General features: G+C 41.6%; 1 protein-coding gene across 1 annotated transcript; it reads left to right on the plus strand.

Annotated features, from left to right (window-relative positions):
* Nucleotides 1-403: 403 nt before the first annotated feature.
* On the plus strand, nt 404-12,943 carry LOC307020024 (P2Y purinoceptor 3-like). Its single transcript, XM_079651112.1, has 6 exons — nt 404-622; nt 3,265-3,362; nt 6,439-6,898; nt 8,882-9,218; nt 9,354-9,632; nt 11,736-12,943. Exons 3-6 carry the CDS (start codon nt 6,477-6,479, stop codon nt 12,000-12,002), a joined length of 1,305 nt encoding a protein of 434 aa, XP_079507238.1. The 5' UTR covers nt 404-622; nt 3,265-3,362; nt 6,439-6,476; the 3' UTR covers nt 12,003-12,943.
* The last annotated feature ends 1,632 nt before the right edge of the window (nt 12,944-14,575 follow it).

Below are 14,575 nucleotides of genomic sequence, written 5' to 3' on the forward strand. Positions count from 1 at the left end.
CAAATGAAAGACAATCAATACAAATTAATATAAATGTCAAAACAAGACAATAAAGTTTAATAGGTAAATCAACAGTCTTTCAGAGGACTCATTTTATTATTAAAAACTATATTTTGAGTTCTTTGAAATGCATTTATTTCAATTTAATTGTTTATATATTCAATAATATTGACTACATTATCTGTATTTATTTATTTCAGGATTTATTTCATATTATTTATTTATTTTATATCCTAATTAATTATTTATTTCATATCATTTAATAACTCGTTTTAAATCACATTCCTCAGCATCGAGCCGATGGATGCACGAACGACCCATCGGTACAGATAAATAAAGATAAAGCAGATGAAGTTGAACTTGTCAGATATTTCTCAGCCGCCGTCTCTAAATATAAATCTGAGGCCTTGAACCGTGTTTCTGAAGTCAATCCTCGCTGCTGCTATTAAAAGATCCTCTGCAGTCCTGGATTGGGTTTCATTCCTGCGGTTCTGAGTGAATGAACGCTGATCAATTATTTACAGACAGAGCTGAAGGTCAGAGGAACACCGAGACCCTCGAGAAGAAACGCTTCGAAACTGCAGCGAGGAAGAGGAAGAGGAAGAGGACGAGGAAGAGGAAGGTAAGTCTGAATCTACGACACCTTTTATTATTCACATGTTGGTGATGCTTCAAACCGGAGACTCTCGTACAGGACGACGGAACCAAAGAGGAACAAACCCAGCTTCATATTCTCAATGAACAGAACGTAAAACAGACAGCAGGTAATATGAGAAGAGAGATTACGTTTGTGTTATGTTCTGATTATCAGCTGAGGATGTGTTTGGGTCCAGTTTCAGTCGTGTTGTTCCGGGAAATGAAAGTCCAGAAGGAAGGAGGTGGTGGTTGTGACCAGTTTACGTATCGGTATCTAACAAGGCTGTATCCTCTATCTAGTAACGTGAATTACAGTAAGAAATGATTGTGATGTTAATGCTTTAAAGTGGAAGCAGGACAGATGGACCAATGAGGATCAAGTCCACACTTTAGTAGACATGTCCCATCATATTCTCAATAAACGGTGAAGGAGAAGACAGCAGGTCTCACTGGACTTGGAAAAGGCAGAAGAACCACGTCTGTTATGGAAGGAGGTGTTGGTTCTGACGTATTGGTTTCTAACAAAGCTGTATTCTCTATCTAGTAACGTGAATTAAAGTAAGAACAATTGTGATTATTGGAGACAGACTTTCGTACTGGGAGGCTGTGGCTCAGTGGATAGTGTGCTGGACTTCGAATCAGGGGATAGCAAGTTCGAGTCCCACTGCAGTCAGCATGTCATTGTGTCCCTGAGACACTTCACCCCAAAGTGCTCCTGTGGGGATTGCCCACAGTATTGAGTTTGTAAATCGCTTTGGATTAAAGCGTCTAACAAGTGACATGTGATGTAATGATGAACCAATGAGGAACAGAGATGAACCAATGAGGAACAGAGATGAACCAATGAGGAACAGATCCAGTAGTGAGGAGAATAATTGTCATCATACTCTTATAGAAATAAAATAAAAAAGACAGCAGGTATAAGTAGATTTGGAGACTGCAGAGAAATAATGTTTGTAATTGTTTATGTCGATTGATTACCGGCTCAGGATCTGTGTTTCTTAAGTTTGGGTCCAGTTGTTCCGGGAAATGAAAGTCCAGAAGGAAGGAGGTGGTGGTTATGACCAGTTTACGTATCAATATCTAACAAGAGATCCTCTATCTCAGGATATTAATTACAGTAAGAAATAATTGTGATGCAAATGCTTCAAACTGGAGACAGACTTTTACATTTCGTACAAGAGTGAGACTTCAATCCAGCAGCAAGGAGTCCAAATGTCATCATATTATCAATAAACAGAAAAGGAAAAGACAGCAGGTCTAAGTAGAGTAGATTTGAGGAAGGCAGATAAATAATATCTGTTATTGTTTATGTACGGATTATCTGCTCAGGATCTGTGTTTCTTAAGTTTGGGTCCAGTTTCAGTCGTGTTGTTCTAGGTAATGAAAGTCCAGAAGGAAGGAGGGGGTCTTTGTGACCAGTTTACGTATCAATATCTAACAAGGCTGTATCCTCTACCTCGCAACGTGAGTTAAAGTATGAATAAACAACACCAAACCTCTACTTCCTGATGAAACCGGATGGATTGGGTCAAACTAGTCAGAGAGTCAGACAGAAAATATATTGCTTGTATCCGCCCGGTGATTTGGATCAACTCCAGATTTGAACCAGTTCTTCATCAGACCACGTGACATCCTTCCACCACATTCAGGACATCCAAGTCAAGACGTCTTCAACAAACCACAAAGACCCAGCGCAGAACAATCAGCTTGTGTTTCACCAGGTGTCATGACATTCAGGCCGGGTATTTTGTTCTGATCAGGAAACTAGAAGGACAGTCAGAGAGCCACCAGGACCCTCTCTTGAGATGTTGATGAGTTCATAACGACCCGAGGAATTTCCTGACAGTCCGGCCTGTTCCTTTTACTGTTAACTGGCTGACGATCAGACGATCAAACCAATCAAAAGCCTAGAAAGGCATTGGGAAAGCGCTGATGAATTATGCATCCCCCTCCATTTCTTTGGGATATGCTCTAAAGTTCTTCTTGTGGGAAAACCCCACTATTTCCCAGAAGAGACTGAAGCCATTTACCTTTCTTTAGGATGTTGTTGTTGAAAATGTTGTTCAATAAACAGGAAGTAGCTGCAGATCGGGTTTCTGATACGGAGTGGTTAGAGACAGAACTGTAAAAACGAGATGGTGACGGACAAAGCTCTTAACTCCAGGCCAAGAAACCGTACTCTACAAACCAATGGATGACGTCTTAGAGACTTAAATCTATTTCCTATACAGGCTATGTTCAGGTAACCCAAATGTAATGTCCATATCCTTTCCTGCAGTCCAATAATGTATTGTTGTATGTCCCACAATCCTCTTTGTCCAACATGGTTTTGTTGGAGGGAAAATAGTCTGGTTCCCTGAGATACTTGAATAAATATGCACGACACGTGTTTTAACTGTCGGCTCGAGGCCATTTATAAAGAAACACACATTCCTAAACAGCTGTGATTGACCCCCAGCTGAAGGGACCTTAAAGGCTGACAGACGTGAACGAGAGGTTTCCGGAAGGCCTCGTTAATGATTGAGCGGCTAACGGAGTGAAACATGTTCTTCATCAGCAAAACGCCGGCGGTACATAGTGAACAAGGTTTTCCAAACTAATGACCGCTGGGTTTTCTTTCCTCAGAGACGCTTTGGACATGGGTCAGACGACGAAGACGAGTGCAGAGGGAGATCGATGAGAGGAAGGAAGGAAAGGACTCAGGAGACGAGATGACGCCAGAGGTATTTATGAGACAACAACTTAGAGCTAGACCGAGATGTTTGATATTCAGACGTCTATTCATTGTGTTTCAAACCAGAGAGATGCAACGATGTGGCTCAGAAACCCAGAACATTTCCATTTTGTAAATCTGCTAGCCCGTTAAAACCTTACTGTACTGTGAGATCAACATATTACATCCAAGAGGACAACACTTACAAATCTCTCTTAGATTAAAGTGGATCATTCACAAGAAATGGAAGCTGAGTTTGTGCTTTGATTCCAACTATCTTTATTCTTTGAATCCCCAGAGAACACATGTTCCTGTTTTACTGTTACCTACACCCATCTTTGACTTTTAAACCACTTTTCTTTTCAATTCCCAGAATTAGGATATTTGAACCTGACTTCCCGCATGAATCTTTGGACTTTAAACCTTTTGAGCATTCCTCCTCGAATCTCTGGACTTTCAGCCAGTTTAAAGGAATCCAAACGTCTTTTTAAGTATTCCTTCCTGAAGTGCTAAGGCTCAACCCGTCTTAAGACTTCTTTCATGAATCTTTGCACTTTAAAACCCTTTAACTGCCGGACCAAGAAAAAAGCTATGGATTTTTTTTTTTTTTGCATTTTCTTATCAAATGGGCCACAAATAAGCACAAACAATTATTTATGTTTTGACTGACCACACAGTTTTGTTTTTATGAGCCTCTACCAAATGGTCGAGCTGGCCTTCTATGGTAAAAGTAATCATCATATACAGTACAGTATTTGTATGCATCAAACTCAAATAAAATACAAACTCAAATACATTTGTTTCTTTTATGGAAAATGAGCAATATATACAACCAGACATATTCATAAAAGATAATAAATTATAATTGTAAAAAAAAGTGTTTTCCACGATAAAAAAAAAACTTGCTCATCTTACCGTATATGCTGAATTGGCTGAATTGGCCTAACAGGAAACCACTGGCCTAACAGCAAATGTCTATATCCTGTGTTGGCCTCACTTGCTAATCTGTGTGCAATTTTGGGCTGAATGCCATGCATGAAAGGTGCTATATAAATTATTATCACTCTTTCACTCTGAGACTCATAAGGCAGTACTAGATTTAGTAATATCACCATGAATCTAACTATTTACCATATTTTATTGGAAAACATCTCTGAAACTCTGAAAAAGTCATATAGCTAGCTTACCATAAAAGGCCAATTCGACCGATTGGTTGAGCATATTTTCTAAAAAATAATTACACCCTTGTTAAAACTTTTTTTGTGCATCAAGTTATCTAATTATGTTCAGTGTGTGCCCTGCCACTAAAATATGTCAAAAGGATTTGGTTACCTTCAAAAAGTTGACCAAAAAGAGTGATTTCTTCAGCAGTGATTTTTAGCATTGCCAACTTTCTCAGTTGAAGCTAGCTGAAGGGCATTCTGTTTGAACCACAGTGACATCAAGAGGTTGTTTTGTGCATAACATGTCAACCAAAGGGTAGAGCTGGCTGAATCAGGTGGAGTTCAACTTTTTTTTTTTTTTTCAACAAGATATCAAGACGCGAAATGTGCTCTACCAAATGGTGGTGCTGGCAGTTAAAGGGTTAAGCCATATGATAACTCTGCTTGCCCGTTAATAACCTTGCAATACTGTAAGATTAAAATAATAAATTCAAGAGGACAAAACATGCATATCCCTCTTAGATTAAAGTGGATAATTTACAAGAAATGGAACTTGAGTTTGTGTTTTGATCCCGACTATCTATTCATTATATAGCCACATCATAGAATATATGCATTACATGAATGCACACAATATCTGTTTTCTTTTTGTATTAATGCCAAAATGTATTCCATATTTTATTCCATTCTATTTCTATGTAAATAATGCTAAATTGTTTTCATTATTATTCATATTTTTTTTATGTTATAGTTTTCTGTGTTACATTTTAGTTTTACTTTTATGCATGCACCACGATATCAAGTCAAATTCCTCGTACGTGTCGACCTACCTGTGGATCAAACTGATTCTGAGTCTGACTCTGATTCTGGGGCGACTGTGGCTGCGAGGGAGTGCGGTCGTCTTTCAACCAGAAGGTTGTGGGTTCGATCCCAGCCCATGCAGTCAACATGTCGATGTATCCTTGGGCAAGATACTTAACCCTGAGTTGCTCCCGATGGCATGGCCAACGGTGTATGAATGTTAGGTCCTATAGAGTAAGGTACACTGCTCTGTATAAATGGGTGTGAATGGGTGAATGACATGTAGTATGTAAAGCGCTTTGAGGGGTCTTAAAAGACTGGATAAAGCGCTATATAAGTACAGTCCATTTACCATTTATCACAAACTCAAGTTCCACTTCTTGTGAATTATCCACTTTAATCTAAGAGGGATATGCACGTTTTGTTCTCTTGAATGTATTATTTGAGTCTTACATTACAGTTAACGGGAAAGCAGAGTTAGAATATGGTTTAAAGTCCAACCATTCATGAAAGAAGTCTTAAAATAGCCTTAGTACTTCAGGAAATAATACTTAAAGAGAGGTTTGGATTCCTTTAAACTGGTTGATCAAGTCAAATTCCTCGTACGTGTCAGAAAATTCCAAGAGGGACCGATCCAGTGGCCCTCACCATGTTATTGAACATGTTCATGTAAATGTCCATATTGTAACTGTACTGTACAAAACGTGCATATCCCTCTTAGATTAAAGTGGATAATCAACAAGAAGTGGAACTTGAGTTTGTGATCAGAATCAGAATCAGATTTCCAGGTAGGTCGACACGTACGAGGAATTTGACTTGGTGTCGTGGTGCATACATAAAAGTAAAGCAAAAATGAAAACCACAGAGAGAGCTAGACCGAGTAGTTTGACATTCAGACGTCATTGTGTTTAGAAGCTGTTTCTAACCAGAGAGATGCAAACATGTGGCTCAGAAACAATGTTCATGTGAGTGTCCATATTGTAACTCTGCTTGCCCGTTAATAGCCTTAAGAGACGTACTGTACGAGAACAAAACTTGAATAGATGTGTTAGATCAAAGTGGATCATTCACAAGACATGGAACTTGAGTTTGTGTTTTGATCCCGACTATCTTTATCCCCAGATGAAACTCCAAGAGGAACGGATCCAATAACCTTCACCATGTTATTGAACCAGATCTCTAACGTGACTCCGGACGTCGGGTTGTTGCCGATCGAGGTTCTGATCGACCAATCGAACGCCTCTTCCCTCGCGCCGCCCTCCTGCAGCATCGATGAGTCCTACAAGTACGTGTTCCTGCCGGTGTGCTACTCTCTGACCTTCGTGTTCAGCCTCAGCCTGAACTCGGTGGTGTTGTTGCGGTCGTGCGGCACCAGGAGGCGCTGGAACACCTCTCTGATCTACATGGTGAACCTGGCCTCCACAGACCTGATGTACGGCCTCTCGCTGCCCTTCCTGGTGGCCAGCTACATCCTGAGGGACCGCTGGGTGTTCGGAGACTTCATGTGTCGCCTCGTACGCTTCCTGTTCTACTTCAACCTGTACTGCTCCATCTTCTTCCTCACCTGCATCTCCGTGCACAGGTAGGACACCGCGGCGTAGCGATGGAGAGTCCAGGCGTAGCTTTGACGAGTATATTTATTGTGCCAGGCAGGAAAGCAGCGAATCTCCATTTTTAGTTATAAAAGGGCATAAAATGACCAAAAACTAAGTGATGGAAACTTTCAAATGTTTTTAGCATGATATGATATTCTGACAGAAAACTATAGAATAAAAATCGAGGCTTCTTTCAGACTGTTTTAGACTTTAAAGACGAACAATAGTTTTTAAGACCTATTGCGGCTTTTTAAGTTAAGACTGTTTAAGACTTCTCTCCTTGTCCTCAGGAGCAAAATCGTAATTTTTGTTTACGATTAAAAAAACGGATGATGTTGTTGATTGAACCTTCCAAAGTTAACACGATTTGGGTTTTATAATGTAAACATTAACATAAACAGATTTCTTATTGCTATTTTAAGACTTTAACCTGTTAAGCCCGGGAGCCCCTGCCCCGAGGGGCTCCCGCAACATCTTGCAAGAAACAGCGTCTGAGGGCTTCTTAACATTCAACAACCTATTAATGTGTCATACCCACTTAACGGGAAGAAACTCAGCTACCTGACGATACGAACCATTTGTACCGAAACAAAACACAACTCTAACGCCAAGCGTCTGAATTAGCACTAAGCGAGAGTGCTAACGCACTTAGCACATAACTCACGGTATAAATATTTTATACTTCATCGGATCTGCACAAACAAGATAGATCGAAGGCGAAACCAGACGACACACAACTTAGCCTTACGGTGCCAAAACGGCAATACGACTTACCTTTGCTGTTTTCTGATCTAAAGTTGTGTTCAATGGCATTAAAACGCATATACACGCTGCTGAAGGTTAATCCAATGTCTCTGTGTGACTTTGAAATCATTACTGATAATCCATCATAACATAAGAATAGTTTTCATATAAAGCTGCTATCATAGCTACCAAACTGCGTGCGCATCACTCTCACTCCTCAATGGGTAATGTTTAAATGGATTTAGGAACTTCCCTTCGATTCTATTGGCTCTAACGGTTCAAAAGAGATGTCAATCATCAAAATCGACCGATGGGTTCCAGAGAAATGGCAAATCCACCCAAATGACCCCAGAGGTGCTTTTTTTTTGCTAAATCTCTCTAAAAAGGTCAAATATCACTTGTTTTGCATCAATCCTTATACAGGGTACTTATGATATGTTATAGTTTAGATTCCTAAAGCTTTCAGTCTACCATCCCATCATCCAAGGGAGGTTTTCACTAGAAGTAATCGGTTATTTTGGACGGACACTATAATTTACATTTTTTTACTATGTTCAATCTGAATTTACTTTAAAATAAAAAACATCTGTATTGATTCTGACTCTTCTACATCCAACTCACAGGTTTATCATTGCTTTGAGAACAAATATTATTAATGTAACCCTTTTAGAAGATATGGTCATTTGTTCTGGGAATGTCAATTTGGAGCCTGAGACCTGAAAAACAGGCTCAGGTTAAGAGGTTAACCTATTGAGGCTTCAATCAGACTGTTTAAGACTTTAAAGACGTATTAAGAAAACTCTCCCTGGTTTCCAGCTTGAGCTTGAATCTCAGGATCCATGTATCTGTGATCCTCTCCAGAATGGAAGGAGTCATCACATACAGAGCATCAACTAGTTCCTGAACAGTGTCCTTCACATGCTGATATCCAAGAGAGGGAGTTCCACAGTCACAAGATGGAGGAATAGAAAGCAGTATTCAATGTTTACTTCAGATTAGCTCCACGTCAGAAATGATCATGCTTGTCATATGTCTCTCTCCATAGAGGCTGAATCATCATGTTAATCACATAGCTATCATATGCCTCAAACAGTCCTGATGCTCTTCTAGGTCATCACACATCCTGTCATGTTCACAGCTACAGTTGATACCTTTGTGATCATGTTGCTCTCATGTTGGGAGAGGACGTTCACTGTTTTCACATCAACTTCTCCCCTGGTCCTCAGGTACCTGGGGATCTGCCACCCGATGCGGACCATCACTCTGGAGAGTAAGCGGGTGGTGAAGGCCACCTGTGCCCTGGTGTGGGTGGTGGTCTTTATCCTCACCTGCCCCATCTTCAGGTTCGCTCAGACGGGATACGTGAGGCGTGGCGGCGGGTCGAGGGAGGACTGGAACATCACGGGAGATTCGTCTGAAGACGAGGGCGGATACACCAACTGCTGGGACGACGCCATCGACAAAGAGTTCGCCGACTACGTCCCGTACGGCATCTTCCTCCACCTGCTGGGCTTCTTCCTGCCCTTCCTCATCATCGCCTGGTGCTACTCTCAAGTCGTTTTGGTAATTTTATGGCTTTTTATGACTATGTATTTTTTGAAAATGTGTGATCTCATTAACGGGCCCTTAAAGTGTTCTTAGTTTTATTTTATTCTAAAAGTCCTAATATGTCTTTAAAAGTTCTAGTCTACTCTCCAGACCATTTTCCAGACTCTCCGATCCCCCCCCGGCTCCACGGAGGGCGGAGAGGACGACGGGGCGACGGAGGGCGAGCGCGAGAGGACGTCCGTCTCCATCTCCGGGTCGCAGTACTCTCACTACATCCGGAGGAGGAGGAAGTCCATCAGAACCATCGTGACGATCACCCTGCTGTTCGCTCTGTGCTTCCTGCCGTTCCACGTGACGCGGACGCTGTTCCTGCTGCTGCGGCGGCGCGGAGGCTGCACGCTGATGAAGACCGTCTCCATCTGCTACAAGGTGACCGGAACGTTCCGTGTTTAAACTTTAAACATGCTCACCTGTTACAAAATCCACTTGTCCATGTCTCTTCAACATGTGTCCCCTCTTCTTCATGTCTCTTCAACATCAACATGTGTCCCCTCTTCTTCATGTCTCTTCAACATCAACATGTGTCCCCTCTTCTTCATGTCTCTTCTACATCAACATGTGTCCCCTCTTCTTCTTCATGTCTCTTCTACATCAACATGTGTCCCCTCTTCTTCATGTCTCTTCAACATCAACATGTGTCCCCTCTTCTTCATGTCTCTTCTTCATCAACATGTGTCCCCTCTTCTTCTTCATGTCTCTTCTACATCAACATGTGTCCCCTCTTCTCCATGTCTCTTATACATCAACATGTGTCCCCTCTTCTCCATGTCTCTTATACATCAACATGTGTCCCCTCTTCTTCATGTCTCTTCTACATCAACATGTGTCCCCTCTTCTTCATGTCTCTTCTACATCAACATGTGTCCCCTCTTCTTCATGTCTCTTCTACATCAACATGTGTCCCCTCTTCTTCATGTCTCTCCTACATCAACATGTGTCCCCTCTTCTTCATGTCTCTCCTACATTAACATGTGTCCCCTCTTCTTCATGTCTCTTCTACATCAACATGTGTCCCCTCTTCTTCATGTCTCTCCTACATCAACATGTGTCCCCTCTTCTTCATGTTTCTTCTACATCAACATGTGTCCCCTCTTCTTCATGTCTCTTCTACATCAACATGTGTCCCCTCTTCTCCATGTCTCTTCTACATCAACATGTGTCCCCTCTTCTTCATGTCTCTTCTACATCAACATGTGTCCCCTCTTCTCCATGTCTCTTATACATCAACATGTGTCCCCTCTTCTTCATGTCTCTTCTACATCAACATGTGTCCCCTCTTCTTCATGTCTCTTCTACATCAACATGTGTCCCCTCTTCTACATGTCTCTTCTACATCAACATGTGTCCCCTCTTCTTCATGTCTCTTCTACATCAACATGTGTCCCCTCTTCTTCATGTCTCTTCTACATCAACATGTGTCCCCTCTTCTCCATGTCTCTTCTACATCAACATGTGTCCCCTCTTCTTCATGTCTCTTCTACATCAACATGTGTCCCCTCTTCTTCATGTCTCTTCTACATCAACATGTGTCCCCTCTTCTTCATGTCTCTTCTACATCAACATGTGTCCCCTCTTCTTCATGTCTCTTCTACATCAACATGTGTCCCCTCTTCTTCATGTCTCTTCTACATCAACATGTGTCCCCTCTTCTCCATGTCTCTTCTACATCAACATGTGTCCCCTCTTCTTCATGTCTCTTCTGCATCAACATGTGTCCCCTCTTCTCCATGTCTCTTCTACATCAACATGTGTCCCCACTTCTTCATGTCTCTTCTACATCAACATGTGTCCCCTCTTCTCCATGTCTCTTCTACATCAACATGTGTCCCCTCTTCTTCATGTCTCTTCTACATCAACATGTGTCCCCTCTTCTTCATGTCTCTTCTACATCAACATGTGTCCCCTCTTCTCCATGTCTCTTCTACATCAACATGTGTCCCCTCTTCTTCATGTCTCTTCTACATCAACATGTGTCCCCTCTTCTTCATGTCTCTTCTACATCAACATGTGTCCCCTCTGTGGAAAGAGACTCTGAAAGTTTCAGGAACAAAGATTCTCTCTCTTTTTGATCAATTTCTATAAAAACCTGTCTGAAAATGAGCTGATCAGATTTTGGCCACTTTATGATGTCATAACGATGTTTTGTCTTGTGTAACCATTAGCCAATCAGCAACCAAGGTAACCACCCCCCCCCCCCCCCCCCCCTTATCCTTATTTTCATCTAAAGTAACAGACAGAGAATCAGCACTTTGGTAACAGGGCTGAAACAGAGGGCATTATGGGTAATGCTGCAATGATCTGTTTGGTGTTTGAGCCAATCAGAGGCAGGCTCTGTATATATCTGAGACCTGTGATATATTGATGAACAACAGTGTCAGAGGGGACCGTTAATGCTCTTAATGTTGTTGTAAAGCTCTTTGAATTGCCTTGTGTTGAAAGGTGCTCTATAAATAGACTTGCTTCGCCTTAAAGGTGACGCGGCCGTTAGCTTCCTGCAACGCCTGGCTCAACGCGCTGCTCTACTTCCTGACGGGGGATAACAGCGCCCCCTGCTGCTGGCCGGCGGAGCGAGTGGGGCGAGCGGAGCGCCGGGATCATCGCGGCGGCACCATCTGGTGGCCGCTGAAGATCCTGAAGAAAGAGGGCGGAGGCGGGGGGGAGGAGGACGTGGAGGCGGGGGAGGAAGTGGAGCGAGTCGTCGCGGAGAACGAGTCCAAGTCCTCCAGAGTCATTTTCTAGAGACTTTAAAATGTTCGTGATGGAACGGGAAAGACGGGAATGTTGGCAATTTCTTTTGTTGTAATGCTTGAGCTCCGAAGAATGTACACATTTTAACGAATTCCCTCCTATTACTAAATGACTGCATAGTAAGGTGGTTTGAAAGGAAAGAGAGACTTAGAGCAGAGTGGATAAGGAATGTGAGTCGGAAAGAATATACATCAAATCTACAGATGACAATATCACATAAAACCACAAGATCCTGAGTTTATGGATTATATATGAGAACTGAGAAAACTTTAATGATTATACTTATCAAAATATGTTCTAGCAATGCTTTTAGTGTTTTTGTATGTTTTATTTAGTCATTTGTATCTTTGAATTAGTCAAGAAATGCTCTCAATGATACCTCCTTGTATACTGTATACTTTTTTTATGCTTGTTCTCCGAAAAAGTCAGAATTCTAATGTTTAAATCTACAAACTCCTTCTTAACACTAAATAACAGAATTATCATTTTAATAAGTATTTTTTTAAGTTCTATTTAGTTATTTGTACCTTTTGAATTAGTCAAGCAATGCCCTCAACGATGATCCCAGTATCCAAGGTGGTGGGAAAGGAAAGAGAGACTTTGGACCAGAGTGGATAAGAAATGTGGAGAATATAAATGTATATTTAAAATGAATAAAATCCCCCAAGAGAAATTTGACAATATAATATAAAACCACAGGATAATGAGTTTATTGATTATTTATTAAACTGAGAAAAATTTAAGAATTATACTTCTATATCTAGCACTGCTTTAAAAGTCCATGTCAGGTCCTCGGTGATGAGTCCATGTCAGGTCCTCGGTGATGAGTCCATGTCAGGTCCTCGGTGATGAGTCCATGTCAGGTCCTCGGGGATGAGTCCATGTCAGGTCCTAAGAGATGAGTCCATGTCAGGTCCTCGGTGATGAGTCCATGTCAGGTCCTAAGAGATGAGTCCATGTCAGGTCCTCAGTGATGAGTCCATGTCAGGTCCTCGGTGATGAGTCCATGTCAGGTCCTCGGTGATGAGTCCATGTCAGGTCCTCGGTGATGAGTCCATGTAAGGTCCTCGGTGATGTGTCCATGTCAGGTCCTCGGTGATGAGTCCATGTCAGGTCCTCGGTGATGAGTCCATGTCAGGTCCTCGGTGATGAGTCCATGTCAGGTCCTCGGTGATGAGTCCATATCAGGTCCTCGGTGATGAGTCCATGTCAGGTCCTCAGTGATGAGTCCATGTCAGGTCCTCAGTGAGGAGTCCATGTCAGGTCCTCAGTGATGTGGACCCCGAGGAACCTGAAGCTGCTGACTCTCCCCACCGTACTCCCATTGATGGCGATGGGGGCGTGTCCCTCTCCATGCTGCTTCCTGTAATCCACAATCAGCTCCTTGGTTTTGCTGACGTTGAGATGGAGGTTGTTATCCTGGCACCAAGATGTCAGGTTTTCGACCTCCTCTCTGTACGCCGTCTCGTCACCGTCTGTGATCTGGCCAATGACGGTCGTGTCGTCAGCAAACTTCACGATGGTGTTGGAGCTGTGTGTGGCCACGCAGTCGTGAGTGAACAGGGAGTAGAGGAGAGGGCTGAGCATGCAGCCTTGAGGGGCTCCGGTGTTGAGGATCAGGGTGGAGGAGGTGATGTTTCCCACCTCAGTGCCTGGGGTCTGCCCGTCAGTGAGTTCAGGATCCAGTCACTGATGGCGCTGTTGAGCCCAAAGTCTCTGAGCTTGATGGCCAGCTTGGAGGGCACAATGGTGTTGAATGCTGAACTGTAGTCAATGAACAGCAATCAAAGTAAATGAAACTGTTAAAGGATTAAAGCCGTCTGACCTTTGACCCTCTGCCATGTTAGTCGACCTGACTCAATGTTACGTGATAATATGTCTGTGTTGTAAACCCGTCTCTCACCATGTATTTAAACTCAGGTCGTGTTTTCTGTGTGTGTTTTTGTGTTGAAATGTGTGTATTAAAGTTGTTGTACTCAGCTCTCTGGTTCATGGTTAACGTGAAGATCCGGCCTGCTTCATAAATCATTCATTTCCATAACATTTACTGCACGATATTTTAACACCAAAACACAGATTACTAATGAAAAATATACACAAGTAATCTTGGAAAGGTCTTATACACATTACAGGAAATGGATGTGTGGGAAAATACTTGTATTTGTTTTAATATGACAACAAATATTTATATCAAATGTTTTTTTTTCATAAAAATGTAATATGGAATAAAAGCTGTGAAATGTGTAAATGAATATAGCTTAATACAGTGAGAAAATGAAATGTTGTTTATTCTTAAAAGGGTCAGGGTCTATTATTTTATATTTACATTCACGAATAACATTTATTGAAAAAAACGTCTTTTTAAAATAGTAAACATTTATTTCCTAATTTTGACTTTGACATTTATTTATTTATATATACTAAAACGACCCAATGAAATAATTCATTTAACATTTTTGTATTTTTAAAATTAAATTGTAAAATATTAAAAAATTAAATTATTGATTTGATTATAAATAAAGGTGATTATATATGAATCAGATTGACTGCTGACTTGTGTTGGA

The sequence above is a fragment of the Notothenia rossii genome (genome assembly GCF_949606895.1).
Source record: "Notothenia rossii genome assembly, chromosome: 9".
Taxonomy (NCBI): Eukaryota; Metazoa; Chordata; class Actinopteri; order Perciformes; family Nototheniidae; genus Notothenia; species Notothenia rossii.

Coding starts and splice junctions, on each gene's coding strand:
- LOC307020024 (XM_079651112.1), top strand. CDS start 6,477: ATGTTATTGAACCAGATCTCTAACGTGACTCCGGACGTCGGGTTGTTG. Junction 6,899..8,881: donor ACCTGCATCTCCGTGCACAG/GTAGGACACCGC, acceptor CCTGGTCCTCAG/GTACCTGGGGATCTGCCACC. Junction 9,219..9,353: donor GCTACTCTCAAGTCGTTTTG/GTAATTTTATGG, acceptor TCTACTCTCCAG/ACCATTTTCCAGACTCTCCG.